This window comes from Megascapheus bottae, chromosome 10 (genome assembly GCF_031878675.1).
Source record: "Megascapheus bottae isolate mThoBot1 chromosome 10, mThoBot2.hap1, whole genome shotgun sequence".
In the NCBI taxonomy this organism is placed as follows: Eukaryota; Metazoa; Chordata; class Mammalia; order Rodentia; family Geomyidae; genus Megascapheus; species Megascapheus bottae.
The window spans coordinates 7,788,832-7,805,091 of record NC_143518.1 but is presented as its reverse complement, the minus strand read 5'-3'; the positions used below and the strand labels follow the sequence as shown (position 1 = coordinate 7,805,091).

The following is a 16,260-nucleotide window of genomic DNA, read 5'->3' as shown; positions in this document are numbered from 1 at the left end:
TTTCTTCCTTTCTCTAGCCCTGGGCTTGAGCTCAGTGCCTGAGCACTGTCCTTGGACTTTCTCAAGGCTAGAGCTCTACCACTTGAGCCTCAGCACCACTTCCAGCTTTTTTCTATGTATGTGATACCGAGGAATCAAACCTGGGTCTTACTGCATGCTAAGCAAGTACTCTACCACTAGGCCAAACCCAGCCCAAGGAAAAGTTTCATTTTAGTTGTCAATCTCTTCCTGATGACTTGAACTTTTATATAACCCTCATTCCTGGTGGCCAAGAAATATCTGCATAATGTCATTGACACTTGCCCTTCAGACTGTGCAGTGCTATCCGCCAATCCCCACACATTGCCATTTCTTCTCAGTTTCCCACTGGGAATGTGGCACTGGTCTCAAGCAGCACCCCATGGCCTTGGGTAGTTACTCTTCCTCTTTGTAGGAGGAGTGCTTTGTAACCTTGGAAACAGCCAGCTTCTCAGGTCAAAGACACAGCAGAGAGGTCTCAGGAAAGGAACAAGGTCACATCAGTGCCCTTTTCTCAAATGCCTGGAAACAGCCAGAATCTGCAGCTGGTTTCGCCTCCCCTGCTGCTTGCTGGCAGTTGGAGATGTATACCTGGGTGAATCCCTTGTCAGGGACCTCTGGGGCTTATCTTCCAGTCTAGAGAAAGCTGTTTTGAAGGGATTCAGGATCAGCCTTTGGCCCAAGCGTAAAAATGAGGTCCCAAGTGGAGATGGCCCTCTTTTAAGTGTGTCTATGGGAATCCCGGAAGTAAAGCTTCTTCGTCACATGAGGCCCTCAGCAGGGACTGGTATCGGTGCTAGTCCCTGTTAGAGGCTGCAGATAATAGAGACTATCCTTGCCAATCCTTGTTCTCTCTTCCTTCCCATGTCTTACCCTCCTTTCCCCCCTCTTTCTGGGACTGGGGACTTGAACTCAAAGTCTTGAGCTTGCTAAGCAGGCATTGTGTCACTCAAGCTGTGTTCCTGAACTACTTGCTTTTTTTTTTTTTTCAGATATGTCCAAGGATGGCCTCACATTGAGGTCCTCACTATCTCAGTCTCATAGGGAGCTGGCCCCTTATCTTATTTTAAGATAAAATTACATAGCTGGGTGCCTGTAATCCTACCTACTCAGGAGGCTGAGATCTGAGGATTGAGGTTCAAAGCTAGCCTGGGTATGAAAGTGTGAGACTCTTATCTCCAATTCACTTCCAGAAAACTGGAAGTGGCACTGTGACTCAAGTAGTAGAGCACTAGCCTTGAGAGTGAAGAGCTCAGGGACAGTGCCCAATCCCAGAGTTCAAGCCTCATGACTGACAAAAAATAAAAAATAAAAGATGAGATTACATTAGCCTATTTTGTCATTGCCACAGTGTACAATTCCGAGTGGTCAGAGGGCTGGCAGTCTCTTTCTTCTCATGTATCCCAGATTGGGGAAGGCATTTCTGGAGGATTCCAACACAGCTCTGGGGCTTGCCAAGGCTCAGGAGTTTGCCTGAGTTGTCTCCAAGAAGGGGTGACACCCTCTCTAGATCTTACCAACTACTGGGATTGCAGTTAACTTGCAGCTGGCACAGGGTGCTCCAGATGTGTCCAGATGATAAAGAGCAACAGATGCAGCCTGCTGGGGGACTATGCAACAATTTGGATTCCACAGTGACTTCAGTCATCAGTATTGTGATTGTGCTATACAGAATGTGGGTCACACGATTACATACTTTTGATATGCACATACAATTTTAAAAAATTTATTAGCATACATTAGCCATATGAAGGAAGTTCATTGTGATATTACCATGCATACATAAAAAATATGATCAAATTCACCCTTTCTGTCACTCATTCTTCCACTTCCAATTCTTAAAACAATTAGTTGGTACAATTATGCCCTTGATGGGATAGTTGGACATCTGGGATCTGAGACTCAGAAGAGAGGTGGACGTTTTGGTTTGTTTGGCTGCCCTGACAAGTTAGAAATGGGTGGTCACTGAGAGATGAGTTCCTGTCCTAGATGCATTTCCCGGTGATTTTGCCAGCCACCAGTGAAAGCATTCCAAAGGTGGAAAGTCATTCAGTAAGTGCTCTCCAACAATCCTCAGCCTCAGGAAGAAAAAGGAACTACTTACTGTCTGGATCCATTATCATCTTTTTTTGTTTTGTTTTGTTAGTCCTGGGTTTTTTAGCTCAGGACCTAAGCACTGTCCTTGGGCCTTCTCAAGGCTAGAGCTCTACCACTTGAGCCACAGCACCACTTTAGGCTTTTTTATATATGTGGTACCGAGGCATTGCCACTTTAAATGGTGAAGTCACTTAATAGTGAATGCTTGAGACTGGGTAAACTGGTGATGAGTAGAGATGGGTTAGCACCAGTACTGAAGGCTAAGAAGTCTGCAATGGAGAACCTGACATCTGGTAAGTCCTTCTTGATGTCCATCTCATAACAGAAGGGAATAGGGAGCAAGAAAGATTCTACTCACAGGCTCAAGCAAGTTGTCTTTCAGTAGGTGAATGGATAAAATGGGAGTACATCCAGCTAATGGTGGTCAAAACAAATGAGCTCCAGAGCCATGTAAAGACATGGAACAGAATGAAATGCATACTTCTAAGAATTAGAAGCCCATATGAAAAGCCTACATGCAACTACTCAAACTATGATTCCCACCCTAGGACATTCTACATGGAGACAATGAAAATGTTAAATGGTTGCTTAGGCTAGTGGCATAAGAAAGACAAGTAGGAAAAAGTGGACACTTTTGTGTAACACTGTAGCATGTTATAACTAAATGTCCAACATTAGCTGTGAACTCTGTTTCAGATGGGAATGACAAAAGTAGGTTCCTTAATTGTAACAAATGTATTCTCTACTGGGGGTGTTGCTGAATGGAAGGCTGTGTACATGAGGGGTGAGGTGGGGGCAGGGAAGTAGAATAGATAGCAAATCCATGTTTTCTTCTATTATGAATCTCAAGTGTTCTGAACAGTTTTTCCATTAAGATTTTTTTTATTGGCATACATTGGTTGTTTAAAAAGGGTTCCATTATGACATTGCTGAACTTACATGTTAATGTACCCCATGAGCCACCTTCTCAATCACCTTTCCTTATCTCTTTTTATTAAACAATTTCAACATCTTTTTGTTCTACTTTCCTATGTGAATATAAAGTACTTTGATCATAGTTATTCTCATTCATTCTGTGTGTGTGTGTATGGAGGCTTTAACTCAAGGCCTCATACTTTCCTTTACCCATTTTACTCCAGGCTGGCACTCCACCACTTGAGCCACACTTTCCCTTCTAGCTGTTTTTTTTTAAATTAATTAATTAATTACTTTATTGCCAATCCTGGGCCTTGAACTCAGGGCCTGGGCACTGTCCTTGGGCTTTCTCAAGGCTAGAGCTCTATCACTTGAGCCACAGCACCATTCCTGGCTTTTTTCTACATATGTGGTACCGAGGAATCAAACTTGGGTTCTTGTGCATGCTAGGCAAGCACTCTACCACTAGGCCAAACTCCTGGCCCCCTTCTAGCTGTTTGACTGGCTCATTGGAGGTGAGAATATCTTGGATTTGTCTGCCTGGGTGGCTTCAAACCAGGATCTTCAGATCTTAGGCTCTGAGTAGTTAAGATTACAGGCATGAACTACCATCACAGGATTCTGTCATTTTTTAAAGTATATATTAACTGTCCAAAACAATCTTCATAAAGGAAAAATGTGAGAGATCTTAACAAGCAAAATGTCAACATTTCCACTGTAGCTTTATACTGTAATTTTGCAGGATGTCAAAGGATATAAAAATGACTGTATTATTGCTTACAAGTGTGAGTGAAGCTCAATTGATGGCAATCTCAAAACACAAAATTTAAATTCATCACCTCCTATTTATCAAATACAATCTTTCCAACAAATGGTTCTGACAGAACTGCATGGGTATATTTTTAATAAAAGAGAAGCTTCATTTTTGTGTGTGGGGGGAAGGTTATAGGACTTGAACTCGGTCTGGGTGCTGTCCCTGAGCTCTTCAGCCCAAGGCTACCACCCTACCCTTGAGAAGCTTCAATTTTTACCTTATATGACATGAGAATCAAGTCAAAATATAAAATGGCCTAAATATAAAAGGGACAACCATCGCAGACTTAGATGGGACATTGACTGTGATAAATTCCTAAGCAGGATACCCAAAACAGCTATCATAACAGGAATACAAAAACAGGACCAAAGGACTTGGCCTTTTTCTCCTCTGTCTATTGTACTTTATTTTCCTTTTCCAAACTTATTGATTTATAATTGGCAAGGAAAATTGTAGGCATTTATGTAGCACAACAAAATGAATTCTTACAAATACATATTGTGAAATGATGATAACAAGCTACATTATTATTATTATATTTTTATTATTATTTTGGTAGGGAAAATACTTAAGCTTACTCTCTTGGCAGCTGGGTGCTGATGGCTCATGCCTGTAATCCTAGCTTCTCCAGAGGCTGAGAAGCCAGTCAGGGCAGCAAAGTCTTGAGACTCTTAGCTCCACTAAGCTACCAAAACATCTGAAAATGAGGGAACAGAAGGCACTGTACAAAAGGAAATGCATTCATTACCTGATTCATGTAATTGTTAGCCCTCTGTATATCACCTTCATAATAACAATAAAGTAAATTAACTGAAAAGGAAAAAAAAAAAAGCAAGTGGAGCTGTGGCTCAAGTGGTCGAGCTCTAGGCATGAGCAAAAGAATCTAAAGGACCATGCCCAGGCCCAAGCCCAGGACCAGCAGCAAAAACATTCCCGCAAAACAAAATTCTCTTGACAATTTTAATACCTTACTATTAACTAGAGTTGCTATGCAGTACATTAGGCCTCTCTGGAGCTTTTTCATTTTATAAATAGAAGTTTCTGTCTTCACCCTGACCCATAACTTCCTATAATGAAGAAAATAAAAAGGAAAGAAAGCTATGGCTTGACAAAACTTAGTAAAAAAAATCCATGTTCAATAAAAGGCTTATATCTAGAGCACATAAAAATTCTTATAATCCAATCATAAAAAAATAACAAAGAAATGGGCATATGCTTGCAGAGGGTGATGAGTGGCCAATAAGCACAAAGTCTTTATGAAGATGTATGAAGTAAAACTCAGGAAGGTCAGCAATGTCCCTGAATTTACATGGACTTATTCCGGATTAAGAACAAGGAGTGATAAAATAAACAGTAAGTCAATGGATTCTGAGGGTGGGGACAGGGGACAGGCTTCAAATTCCAACAGATTTTGAGGAAACATCTAATTTGTTGATAGTGTTGTTACAATGTGCAATGACCCCTACCGGGCTGGTGAGCCACTGGCTCACACCCATAGCTACACAGGAGGCTGAGATCTATGGATTCTAGTTCAGAGACAATCCCAACAGGAATGTTGTCTGCAAGACTCTTATTGCCAATAAACTATGCCCCCCCCCCCCAAAGCTGGAAGTAGCCCTGTGGCTCAAATGGTGGAGCATGAGCCTCGAACAAAAGAAGCTCAGGGCCAGTGCCCAGGACCTGAGTTTAAGTACCGGCATCACCACCAGCACCAGCACACACACACACACACACACACACACACACACACACACAATCGTTACATATAACTATCACATTAATAAAAAGGGCAAAGAAAAAAAAAGTAAGTATCTATCCATCTCTACCTACCTACCTTCACAATAATTTGGAGATGACAAGGGTAGAATTTTCTGTCTAATCTCTATCTAGTACTTTATAGTCCTAGTCCTTCACAGTTCAACTTAGGGGGTCACTGGTGTCCACCCTACTAGCTAACCACATTTGTGATGTTGAGTATGTGCCTGGAATTCTAGAAGTTCCTCATTTCTGTATGAGGAATTCATCATTCCCACACACACATGTAAGGACTGCTAGCCTAGAAGGGTGATCCATTCAGCCAGTACTGGTATCCAGAAATAGTCCCTACAAATACCTGTGCATGGTATCTTATTTGAAAAAAAATCTTTTCAATTGTAATTTAGGTATAGCTCCTCAGGACAGGATCCCCCGCTGGTAAGGTGGGCCTTAAGAATAAAGTCACTTTAAGAGAAAGGTTAGGGAGATTTTGAACAGAGAGACAGAGAAGACCGTCACATGGTGGTCTCTTTCCATCCTCCAGGAGAAATCCACTCTGATGACATCTTGATTTCAGAGCTGGCAGCTCCAGAGCATGTAACCTGAAGAGCATGTAAGCTGAAGTCTTCCTGGAATAGGAGCCAGGGCTCCACAAAACTTACATAAACTGATTCCCATGAGTTCTTGGAAGAGTAAGAGGCAGTTAAAGTGGAGGGATAGTAGAGACTGTCATCCTCAAAGCACCTGACAGATTACATTTTCCCAGCACTGTGGATCTGGCCACTTGGAGTGCCCTTTTTAGCACCCTTCACCTGGGCTTTCTATCTGACCTCCCCTCTGCCCTCAGCCATGGGGATGGAAGTGTTTTTGGTGGTGGAGAGCCATTTCTTTTGCTCTTATATTCTCGATTCTTCAGCATTCACTTGTAGTCTGTTCTCTCCAACTGCTTTTGGGGTTTCTGTCTGAAGACTGAACTTAAACCTAATGCTAAGGAGAAGACTAGAAATTCTGGGATCTTCAGCTTGGCTTTTGCATGGCCTGTGCTGGCCTGTTGCGGTGGAGGAGGGAGAGAGAAATTTGAGTTAAAACAGAGATTCAAGATAGGAGGAGGGGAAGGGGATAGTAAAGGAGATAGAGGAGAGATGAGAGAATGGAAGGAGAGGAAGAAGAATTAAAGGGAGAAAAAGCAGAGAGACCAAAGGATAGAAATAACCAAGAATGATGAAGGAAGAGGAAGGAGGGAGAGGACTGCCATTTACTATGTAACTAGTCTGTGTCCTATACTGAGCTGTATGTTTTACATGTGCATCCAAGTATATGTCAAAAATAACCCTATGGTGAGCTTATTAGTATATAGTTTTACTCATAACAAAAACTACCTCATGGGAGACTCACTCAATAGAATATTACTTTTTCACAGCACTGGAGACTGGAAGTGGGAGTTCAAGGTTTTGCTGAGTTGGTTTTTTTCTGAGGCCACACTCCTTGGCTGGCCTGGCATCCCTCTGAGTCCTCACAGGGTCTTCCCTGTGTCCTGATCTCTTCTGATAATAACAACCTTTGGGGACCAGGGGTTTGGCCTGGTGGTAGAATGCTTGCCTAGCATGCACAAAGACTCGGGTTTGATTTCTTGGCACCACATACATAGAAAAAAGCCCAGAAATGGTTCTGTGGCTCAAGTGGTAGAGCTCTAGCCTTGAGAAAGCCCAAGGACAGTGCTCAGGCCCTGAGTTCAAGCCCAGAATGAGCAAAAACAAAAAACAAAAAGAAGAAAAAAAAGAACAACCTTTTGCAATTAGAGTCCACCTCAAATACATTTTACCTTATTTTCCTCTTTAAAGGCCCCATCGCCAAATACGGCCATATTTGGAAATCCTAGGAGACAGGATTTTAGTACATTTATTTTGTGTTAGGGCACAATTCAGCTTTTGATTCATGGTCATGAATTTTTTTCTTTATTTTTACTTTTTGTTGCCAGTGCTGGGCTTTTTTGCTCACTTCTGCCACTTGAGCCATGTCCCCACTTCCAGAATTTTGCTGGACTTATCTTCCTGGGATGGCTTTGAACCTTGATCATCATATAGCTTCTCCTGAGTAGCTAGAATTATAGGCATGAACCACCAGTAGCTGGTCCCTGGCCATAATTTTACATAAAACTGTAATAAATATCAGCAGGAGGCAGGCATGAAGAGAGGGTACTGCTCTCTCCTAAGCAGCCCAAGAGTCCCCAGGAGCAATCAGAGCCCACCCAGGTGGGGAGCCAGGGTCTTCCTGGGTCTCTCTGGCTACTGGGCAGAGGGTCAAGGGGCTAGAATCATGGGTCCAGAGGCAGAAAAATGGCCGTAGGGGGCCAGAAAAGGATAGCCTGGAGAATTTATAAACCAGAGCAGCCTGGGTCACATTGTAGAAGGCGATCTCCCTCTCGTCACAGTCCAGGAAAACCCCCACCTGCTGGAAGGGCTCAGGAGGATGGAGGCGAGTCCTGGGATAGGAAAGAGCCCAGAATTTCTTTTTGTAAAACTCTACTGCCCAGAGGCCATGTCGGGGGGACTTAGGGATTCTTCCTTCTCTGTCTAAACTCTCCACACACACCCCCACAATCCAGGCCTTTCTGCTCCCCACTTCAACTTCCCAGTAGTATCTTCCTGTCCAGAATCGCTCTTGGGCTAGGACACAAGGGTCCTGGTCGAATCTCCTGGGGTTAGGAGGCAGGTCCTGTTCAAAGAGCAGCCGCTTCACACTCTTGTGATCCTCAGACACCAAGAGTTTGGAGTTGGCAGTGTCAGGGTCCAGGGTTGGGCTCACTGTGGAAAAAGGAGAGCATCAGGCTGCTGTGTCCCACATGGATTACAGAACCTAACAGGGTGTGCCTACCATACATATCTCTAGAAACAAACCCCTTACTGTCCATATGTTCTGCGTCTGGAACCCATCCAAATGGATTTTCCCTGAGTAGGGGGACAAGCCAAGCTGAGAAGTAGGCTGAGGGTTCCTAGGATGTGCGAACATGTCAGCCAGCTTGGAATGACTGGGTCACCTCCCAATGTGTGCACTGAAGCACTCTGAGTTTGAGAGGCAGAGCCGGAGGCAGAGAGACAAAGAAACTGAGAGATAGGAGAGATCCAGTGAGAGACAGACTGTCAGAGAGATCGAGGCAGAGCTACTCAGTGACAGACTACTAAGACAGACAGACAAACGGAAATACTTGGCCAGAAGTTGGGCACCAGTGGCACACACCTAGAATCTTAGGTACTTAGGAGATTGAGATACAGAAGATCATAATCTGAGGCTAACCTAGGAAGAAAAGTTGTTAAAATAACCAGCAAAAAGCAGAGCTGGAGGTATAGTTCTAGTGGTAGAGCTACCAGCTGAGCAAGCAAAATCCAGACAGAACAAGGTTCTGAGTTCAAACACCATATTGCAAAAAAAGAAAAGAAGCCAGGCATGGTGGCTCACATCTGTAATCCTAGCTACTCAGGAGGCTGAAATCTGAGGATTGAGATTCAAAACCAACCTGAAAACTAAAGTCCGTAAGACTCTTATCTCCAATTAACCACTAGAAAACCTGAAGTGGTGCTGTGCCCCCAGGGGTAGGGCAGTAGCCTTGAGCTGAAGAGCTCAGGGACAATGCCCAGGCCCAGACCACCAACAACAAAAAGCACCAGGTACTGGTGGCTCATGCCTGTAATCCGAGTTATTCTGGATCAAAGATCAAGGCCCGTCTAGACAGAAAAGTCCATAAGATGCTTATTTTCAAACAACCAGGTCACAATTCCAGCACCAGCACAATAGAAAGAAAGAAAGAGGTGGGAGGGGGAGGAAGAAAGGAAGGTAGGAAGTAGGGAAGGAAAGAAAAGAGAAAAGAAAGACATAAATATGACAGAGACAGAGGCTGACTGTTGAAGCTAATAGGACCACGGCCTACCCAACAGTTGTGGAGTTAACAATTTCATGTGCAAAACTCTAAGAATATTCCATCCCTGAAGATACAGAGACAAACATCTTCTGGAATAGTCCACATTGGCAAGAAAGTTCTTTATCTGTTCCTCACATGCCCTGATCCATCCTTCTACGACATGTGGTCCAGCCTCCATTCTGAAGTCCTCTTGCAATTGCTCTCAGCACTGGTCAGTGATCCTCCTTGCTTCCGAAGTTCTGCATGCTATTGCTTACTTGGGCCTCTGATGACAATCCTGAAAATTCATCATTTTCTGAAAGTGCATCCTCATCAGCTTGACTTAGTAGGATCCACCATCTTCTGTTCTCAAGAGTCCACCGTCTTCTCCCTGGCTACCCAACAATGTCCCTTCTCTGTTGAGTCTAAGCAGTGCCATAGAATCACTCTGACTATACATGAAGTTCATGTCTACCTCATCCCACACTGAAGAATTAAACAACTCCTTATATTTCCTCCAATTCCAAACTTTCTTATCATTTAAGAAAATATGAATTCATACCTGGGTGTCAGTGGCTCACACCTGGAATCCTAGCTACTCAGAAGCCTAGATCTGAGGACTGAAGTGTAAAGCTGGGCCAGGCAGACAAATCTGAGAGACTCTTATTTCCAATAAGCCAGAAAAATTCTAGAATTGGAGTTGTGGCTCAAGTGGTTGCATGATAGCCTTGAGCAAAATAAGCCAAGCAATAACATATGGCCCTGAGTGCAATCCCCAGTACTAGCACACATACATACACACAAAAGAAAATACATGTTTTCATTTGAAAACACCATTCTGAAGTTTTCCAACACATAGAAAATTATATGCATTTGAGGAGATGAGAATGCTAATATCCTTCAGATATGAGTCATCATATTATATATTATCATGCACAATTATGGTATGCAACATGTATATGTAGTTATGTATCCATTGAAAAGCAGCTTAACTTATCAAAAGTTGCCAAAATTGTGTTAAAATACAGACATCTTCCATAAACATAATGCAATGATCAAACACATAAACTTAATATTGCTACAATACTAATTAGTAACCATTATACTTCTACAGAATTCATTCAGATTCACCAAGTGTCCTTCTTAGTGCTCTGCCTGCTCTTTCTCAAGCATGGGCAGCTTTGCCTTTCTGGGCATTTGGCAGCCTTTCCTAAACAGTTCTTTGCTACATTTCATGCTGATGAGATTGTGTCCACAGGTGGAGAGCCACAGACATGTCCACCACGCATAATGGCACCTTCCAGTCTTCTCACACCCCTTTGATCTCTTCCACATGCAAGAGGGTGGCTGTTATAGCCTCTCACTGCTTTTCTCTCCAAGGCTCAAAAATAAAGAAGGAACCAAAGTCTCCCAGAAAAAAATAATATTTGACTTTGGTTAGAATGTGGCATTTGATCCCACATTACTGCTCTCTGGAATAGACACATACCTCTTCAACACACATGAACAGATATGCATGTGTACCCTTCATGCACACATACACACACTTGTACATATACACACACAGGCATGCATTCACATCAACCCTTGCACACATATATATACAAACATATTGATGCACACGCAATTCATGAAATGCTTGAACACACATGTATATGCATATTCATGCACAGATCGCAAAGATATACACATGGACCCACGCATGTATGCATGGACAGTTGTATGCCTAAACACACATGCATACAACTCATATGCATATACATGCATGCATGCATGCATACATACATACATACACACATACATACGTACATACATTCTGGACTATTCTTTTTCCTCTTCCTTTTCCTTTTATTCAAACAGAAGGTCAACCAGCCTGCCCAGAATTAACTAATGAATAACCAACCAATAGATCTCTCAGAGATAAAAGGTTCTCACTGGATAGATGATATTTGGCCAATTCTACACATAAACTCCCTACTGTCTTTAAGGATATAAAGGCAAAATCTCAGCTGAGGGCTTGGCATCCAGGTCTGTAGTTGGAGGGGACAGAACCTGTCTTACAGATCTCTACTCACCATGGAATGGCTTGGCCTCAGCCTCGCTGGTTTGCTGCTGCTGATCCTCGGCTCCTTGCTCTGCCTCTTTTTCCAGCTGGGTTCTATGCTGTTCTCTCTGATGTTTTTTAAAGAGACAGATGATTCCAGCCATTAAAAGTCCCAGTGAAATGAAGGTCAAAGGCAGAACTAGTCTCCATTCCATGAACAGATGGCTGGAGAAGGAAGCTAAAAAAAAAAAGGGAGTAGGTGAGAGGGCATCTTCCTATCTTAGTACATACACACTACAAGATGGACAGGTTAAAAGACATCATGATTACAAACTAGTCTGAAAAGGCTCAGAAAAGCATAGAAAGGTTATAATATATGGCACTATATTTTGGATATTTATGTTCATCTCCACAATTCACATACTAAAATCCTAATCCATGAGCTGGGGGATTAGGAAGTGGGCCCTTGAGTTGTGATATAGTCATGTGGGGTGGAGTCTCATGGATAGGATTGGAGCCCTTATAAGAGGGATTTCAGAGAGCTCCATGTAAGGATGTAGTGAAATAGCCCTCACCAGACACAGTATCTGCTACCCCTTTACCTTGACCTTGACCTTGGACTTCTAGCATCTAGGCCTGAGGCATATGATTTAATAGCCACCCAGACTAAAGTATGTATTGCAGCATCAGAATGGACTAAGAGATTGGGTATATAGAGAGAGACAGAGAATGTACTAGATATGTACTGTCTCTGAGCTATTTTGTTCAAGGCTAGAGTCCTACCACTTGAACCACCATTTCCTGTCTGGGATATGATTCTCAGAGTCCAGCTTTCTGAGCAGCTAGGATTAGAGGCATCAGCCACCAGTGCTCAACTTTGGCTCAGGACTTTTATACTGAAAAAAGCATCTATCTCCAACTCTCATGTGTATATGTAATTTCTGGTCAAGCGTAGCCTATTGCCAGGTACTGGTAGCTCATGCCTGTAATTCTAGCTATTCAGAAGGCTGAGATCTGAGGATCTCTGTTGGAAACTAGCCCAGGCAGAAAAGTCTCCATGACATTTTTATCTCCAGTGAACCACTCAAAAACCAGAAGTGGGGCTGTGGCTCAAAGTGGTAGAGCTATAGCCTTGAGCAAAAGAGCTTAGGGACCACTCCTAGGCCTTGAGTTCAAAATTACACAACTGACAAGAACAAAGCCCACCCAATATATTATATGTTTTAAGAGCAAAAGAAGTCCAGAAAAATCACTGTTGAAGCACACCTGTCTTGTTCCTTCAGAAATGTAAAGCATCCCTATCTCTGTCCCATCTCAGAAATCAATATCCAAACTGTGTGTCACCCTGAGTCCCCATCAGAGCTGTGGACAGGGACCCCCCCCCCAACCATCCCCTGCTACTTCAAGACATGCAACAATCTCCCAGTGTCCCTGGAGTCAAGGGTCATGGGTACCTGTGCTCAGAGAATTTGAAAAGAGAATGGAACAGAATACTCACAGGGCAGGAGTCTCTCAGCTACCTTACTCTCAGAGAGGAGAGGGTTGGAGATGGAGCAAGTCAAGCCCTCTATAGCCCCATCCTGGGGGGCCACAGTAGACACCACAATGAAGAGGCCTGTGGTGGCTGAGACCGAGAAATGGGTCACAGCAGGTATTATCTGTCCTCTGAGGTCCCTCCACTCTACCCAGGGCTCTGGGTACCAGCCTGTTGAGGTGCACTCTGCCCAGATACCTTTGTCATGCTTGTCAATCATGCGGATTTGGGGAGCTGAGCCAAGTCCTGCAGAAAGAGATGCCAATCAGATCAGACTTTTGTAGCCCTTTAAAAAACAGAAAGCTTAAAAGTTTTTAGTAGGTGTTAGCAATGTATGTGTGATATGTTTGTGCTTGTGGTGTGTGTGTGTGGGGGGGAATGGGTATTTTTTGTGCTCAAGGCTAGGGTTCTACCACTTGAGCCACAGCTCTGTTTCTGACATTTTGCTACTTAATTGGAGATAAGAGTCTCACAGACTTTCCTGCCTGGGCAGGTTTTGAACTTTAATCATCAGATCTCAGCTTCCTAAGTAGGATTACAGGTGTAAACCACCAGTGCCCAGTGTAGTGCTAGCATATTTCCACTAACTGTGTATCATGTCTAATAACTGCATCTCTAAAGCAGTTCCTTTATCATCTAGATAAAAATAAAACAAATTAGAAAATGTTCAGGAAGATTGAGCAAATTTCCTGTCACACTCTAATTGATAGAAAAGAACCAGATTAGTGGGACCAAAAACCAAACTCTGAGTCATGTAGGAAAACTTCTTTACTTTTTCCTTTTGCCCCATATTCTTGTCATGTTTCCTACTGCTGTCTCTCCTTCTTTGTTTCAGTCTCTGCCTCTGCCTTTCTCTCTTCCACTCTGTCTGCTCCTTTATCTTTCTGTCTGTTTTATCCTTTTTGTCTTCTTGCTATCTTTCTCTCTGTCTCATTTTCTTATTCTTTGTCCCTTCCTCATTCTCTTTCTTTTTGTTTCTCTCTGTCTTCCCACCTTTGTCTTCCCATTCATCTGATTCTGTTCGGCTGTCTCTGTCTGGCTCTGTTTCTCTATTTCTTTGTCCCTGTTTCTGCCTTTCTGTCTCTCTCTGTCTTAGTCTCTCTGTCTGTCTCTGTCTCTCAGTCTCTTTCTCTTCTCTTCCATATTCCTTCTTTTTAGCTACAATAAAAGGAGGAAGATTAGAACATAGGTGTGCATTCAGATTATTGGGGAGACATGCAATGTACAGAACTTGTGGGAAGCTGGATTTGCCTGAAAAGTTCTCCAGCCTTAGAGCTCTGAGCCACGAGGCCACAGCCTGGATTGGGATCTATACTGTGAGCCAAGCTCTGAGTGGACCAGAAGACTCGGGCCTGGGTCCTCACCTGCCACCTTCAGCCACAAGGTGGCGTTGCTGTAAGATGTGTGTTCCTTGAAGAGGCAATGATAGGTCCCATTATCAAACACGGTGACATTATGTAGCTTCACGGTGGCATCACCCCAGTCTATGTTGTCACTCACAAAAGTTGTCCTGCCCCGGTACTCCAACATCTGCTCTTCGTCTACGTCTCCCCCATTCTTGTGCACATGCACGGCTGGGGAGGGCTGCTCCCTGTACCATCTCAGCTCCATACCCTCTGCACTGATGTTAGGGGACAGTCTGCATGGCAACTCAATGTCTTCCCCCACTATTGCCAAAAGAGGCTCTTGAGGCCCAAGGATATAGAAATCGGCTTTTCCTAAGAGAGACGGATCCAAAAGAATTGGGTTAGGCCAGGAGTGGGAAAATTTGTCTTAGAGGGTGTGAGGGTTCTACAAGCCCTATTGGAGCCTTTAGCTCAACTCAGCTCTGGGCATGTCCCTTCTTAGCTAGGCAGTCTCCCGAGGGGCAGGGGATGTCCTACCATAGCCAGTGGGCAGGATCTGCAGGAAGAGGAGCGTAAGGAAGCAGCTTGGTAGAGAGGCATCTCCACGGTGGGGCTTTGCCATTTCTATTGGAAACACAGATGGGACATACCTCAGACATGGTGGGTGAGAAGACACCACCAGAACTCTCTAATAGGAAGGAGTAAGGGAAAGATGACCTTGAGAGAGAAAAGACATTCATTTACACTCATATCAAGTTACTAATCACAGTGAAGAGAGAAGCCTTCTGCCTGAGACGGCGTCCCTTCACAGTCCACAAAACTCCACAGGGACATCTTTGGCTATAATGGGGTTTGTTTTCTTGCCTGCCCACATAAAGGTTTTCACCAGTCTCTTGAGTCTTTGCTAGGGAGACAACCCAAGCTCTGGAAAAACAGTGTCATATCCACTGCTTTCCAGAAATGATTTCCACAATGTAGAGTGTGCAGTGGGAGCAGCTCCTCTCTGGACCATGCCCAGATGGGCATGCAAAGACACTCAGCAGTCTTTAATAGCTATCGTAAACTCTGACGAGAAAGTTTTTGGAAACAGGGATGTTAGCCTGAGGGAGGAGATTTCCCCCCAGCACAGCTTCACATGGGCTGGCATTGATATGGACAAAGAGGGTTACATTGGCAAAGCTTTCTTTGCCATCTTTTATTCTTCTCTCCTGGGAAAGCCTCTTGAGCATGAAGAGAGAGTAAAGAGAGGGAAAAACTTCAATGATTTCTGTTAAAGTAGAAAATACGCACCTCTCTCTGAGTCTGGAAGCCAGCTTCCTAGAAAAATGCTGGTGATTTTAAGTTTATTTCTGTTCAACTTCTCGGCTGGGCATAATCCAGATGAACCATCTCCAGTCAGGTGGGAAGGAAACCTAGAAACCAAGCTCTCTCCTCCTTACTTGCAAAAATAACCAACTCTGACTTTTTGGCAGTTGTAACAGAAAAGAAAAAGTTTCCTAAGAGGTGTGGTCCACAGTGCTGAGGGCCACAGATAAAGCTGCTGGTAGGGGGAGATAAGGGGAGAAGAGAAGACGAAGTGAGGTGTCCCAGGGGAAGACAACAGTGGGGCTAGTTTGGGGCCTCTGGGGATCTCAAGGAGGGGGGACAAGCTTCCCAGCCAAACCCAGGTGCCAAGGGATTCATCGGGGTTCACGGATTATGAGAAACCTTCAGGGCAGCCAATCTGGGTCCAGTTCCTTTCAGAAAGGTGTTAAGGTAGTGTTGAAATTAGCCCAATTATGGCTTTGTCCTTGAAAGCGCCCATTCAGAAATTTGGTCCATCCCCTTCTTTATCTCTTTCCT

At 43.8% G+C, this 16,260-nt stretch overlaps 1 protein-coding gene across 1 annotated transcript; it reads right to left on the bottom strand.

Moving 5' to 3' along the window:
• Positions 1-7,807: 7,807 nt before the first annotated feature.
• Positions 7,808-15,040, bottom strand: LOC150057392 (putative butyrophilin-like protein 10). The gene is made up of 5 exons (XM_090339995.1): positions 14,956-15,040; positions 14,437-14,790; positions 13,037-13,318; positions 11,570-11,776; positions 7,808-8,403 (listed from the first exon to the last, which is right to left on the bottom strand). The coding sequence occupies exons 1-5, from the start codon at positions 15,038-15,040 to the stop codon at positions 7,808-7,810; spliced, it is 1,524 nt and encodes a 507-aa protein (XP_090196121.1).
• Between the last annotated feature and the right edge of the window lie 1,220 nt (positions 15,041-16,260).

What these genes read in the sequence shown, in the direction of transcription:
- LOC150057392 (XM_090339995.1), bottom strand. Translation starts at nt 15,040, where the DNA reads ATGGCAAAGCCCCACCGTGGAGATGCCTCTCTACCAAGCTGCTTCCTT. An exon ending in GATCCTGCCCACTGGCTATG is followed by an intron (nt 14,791 to 14,955) that starts GTAGGACATCCC and finishes CGTCTCTCTTAG; the next exon opens with GAAAAGCCGATTTCTATATC. An exon ending in CTTGTGGCTGAAGGTGGCAG is followed by an intron (nt 13,319 to 14,436) that starts GTGAGGACCCAG and finishes CTCTTTCTGCAG; the next exon opens with GACTTGGCTCAGCTCCCCAA.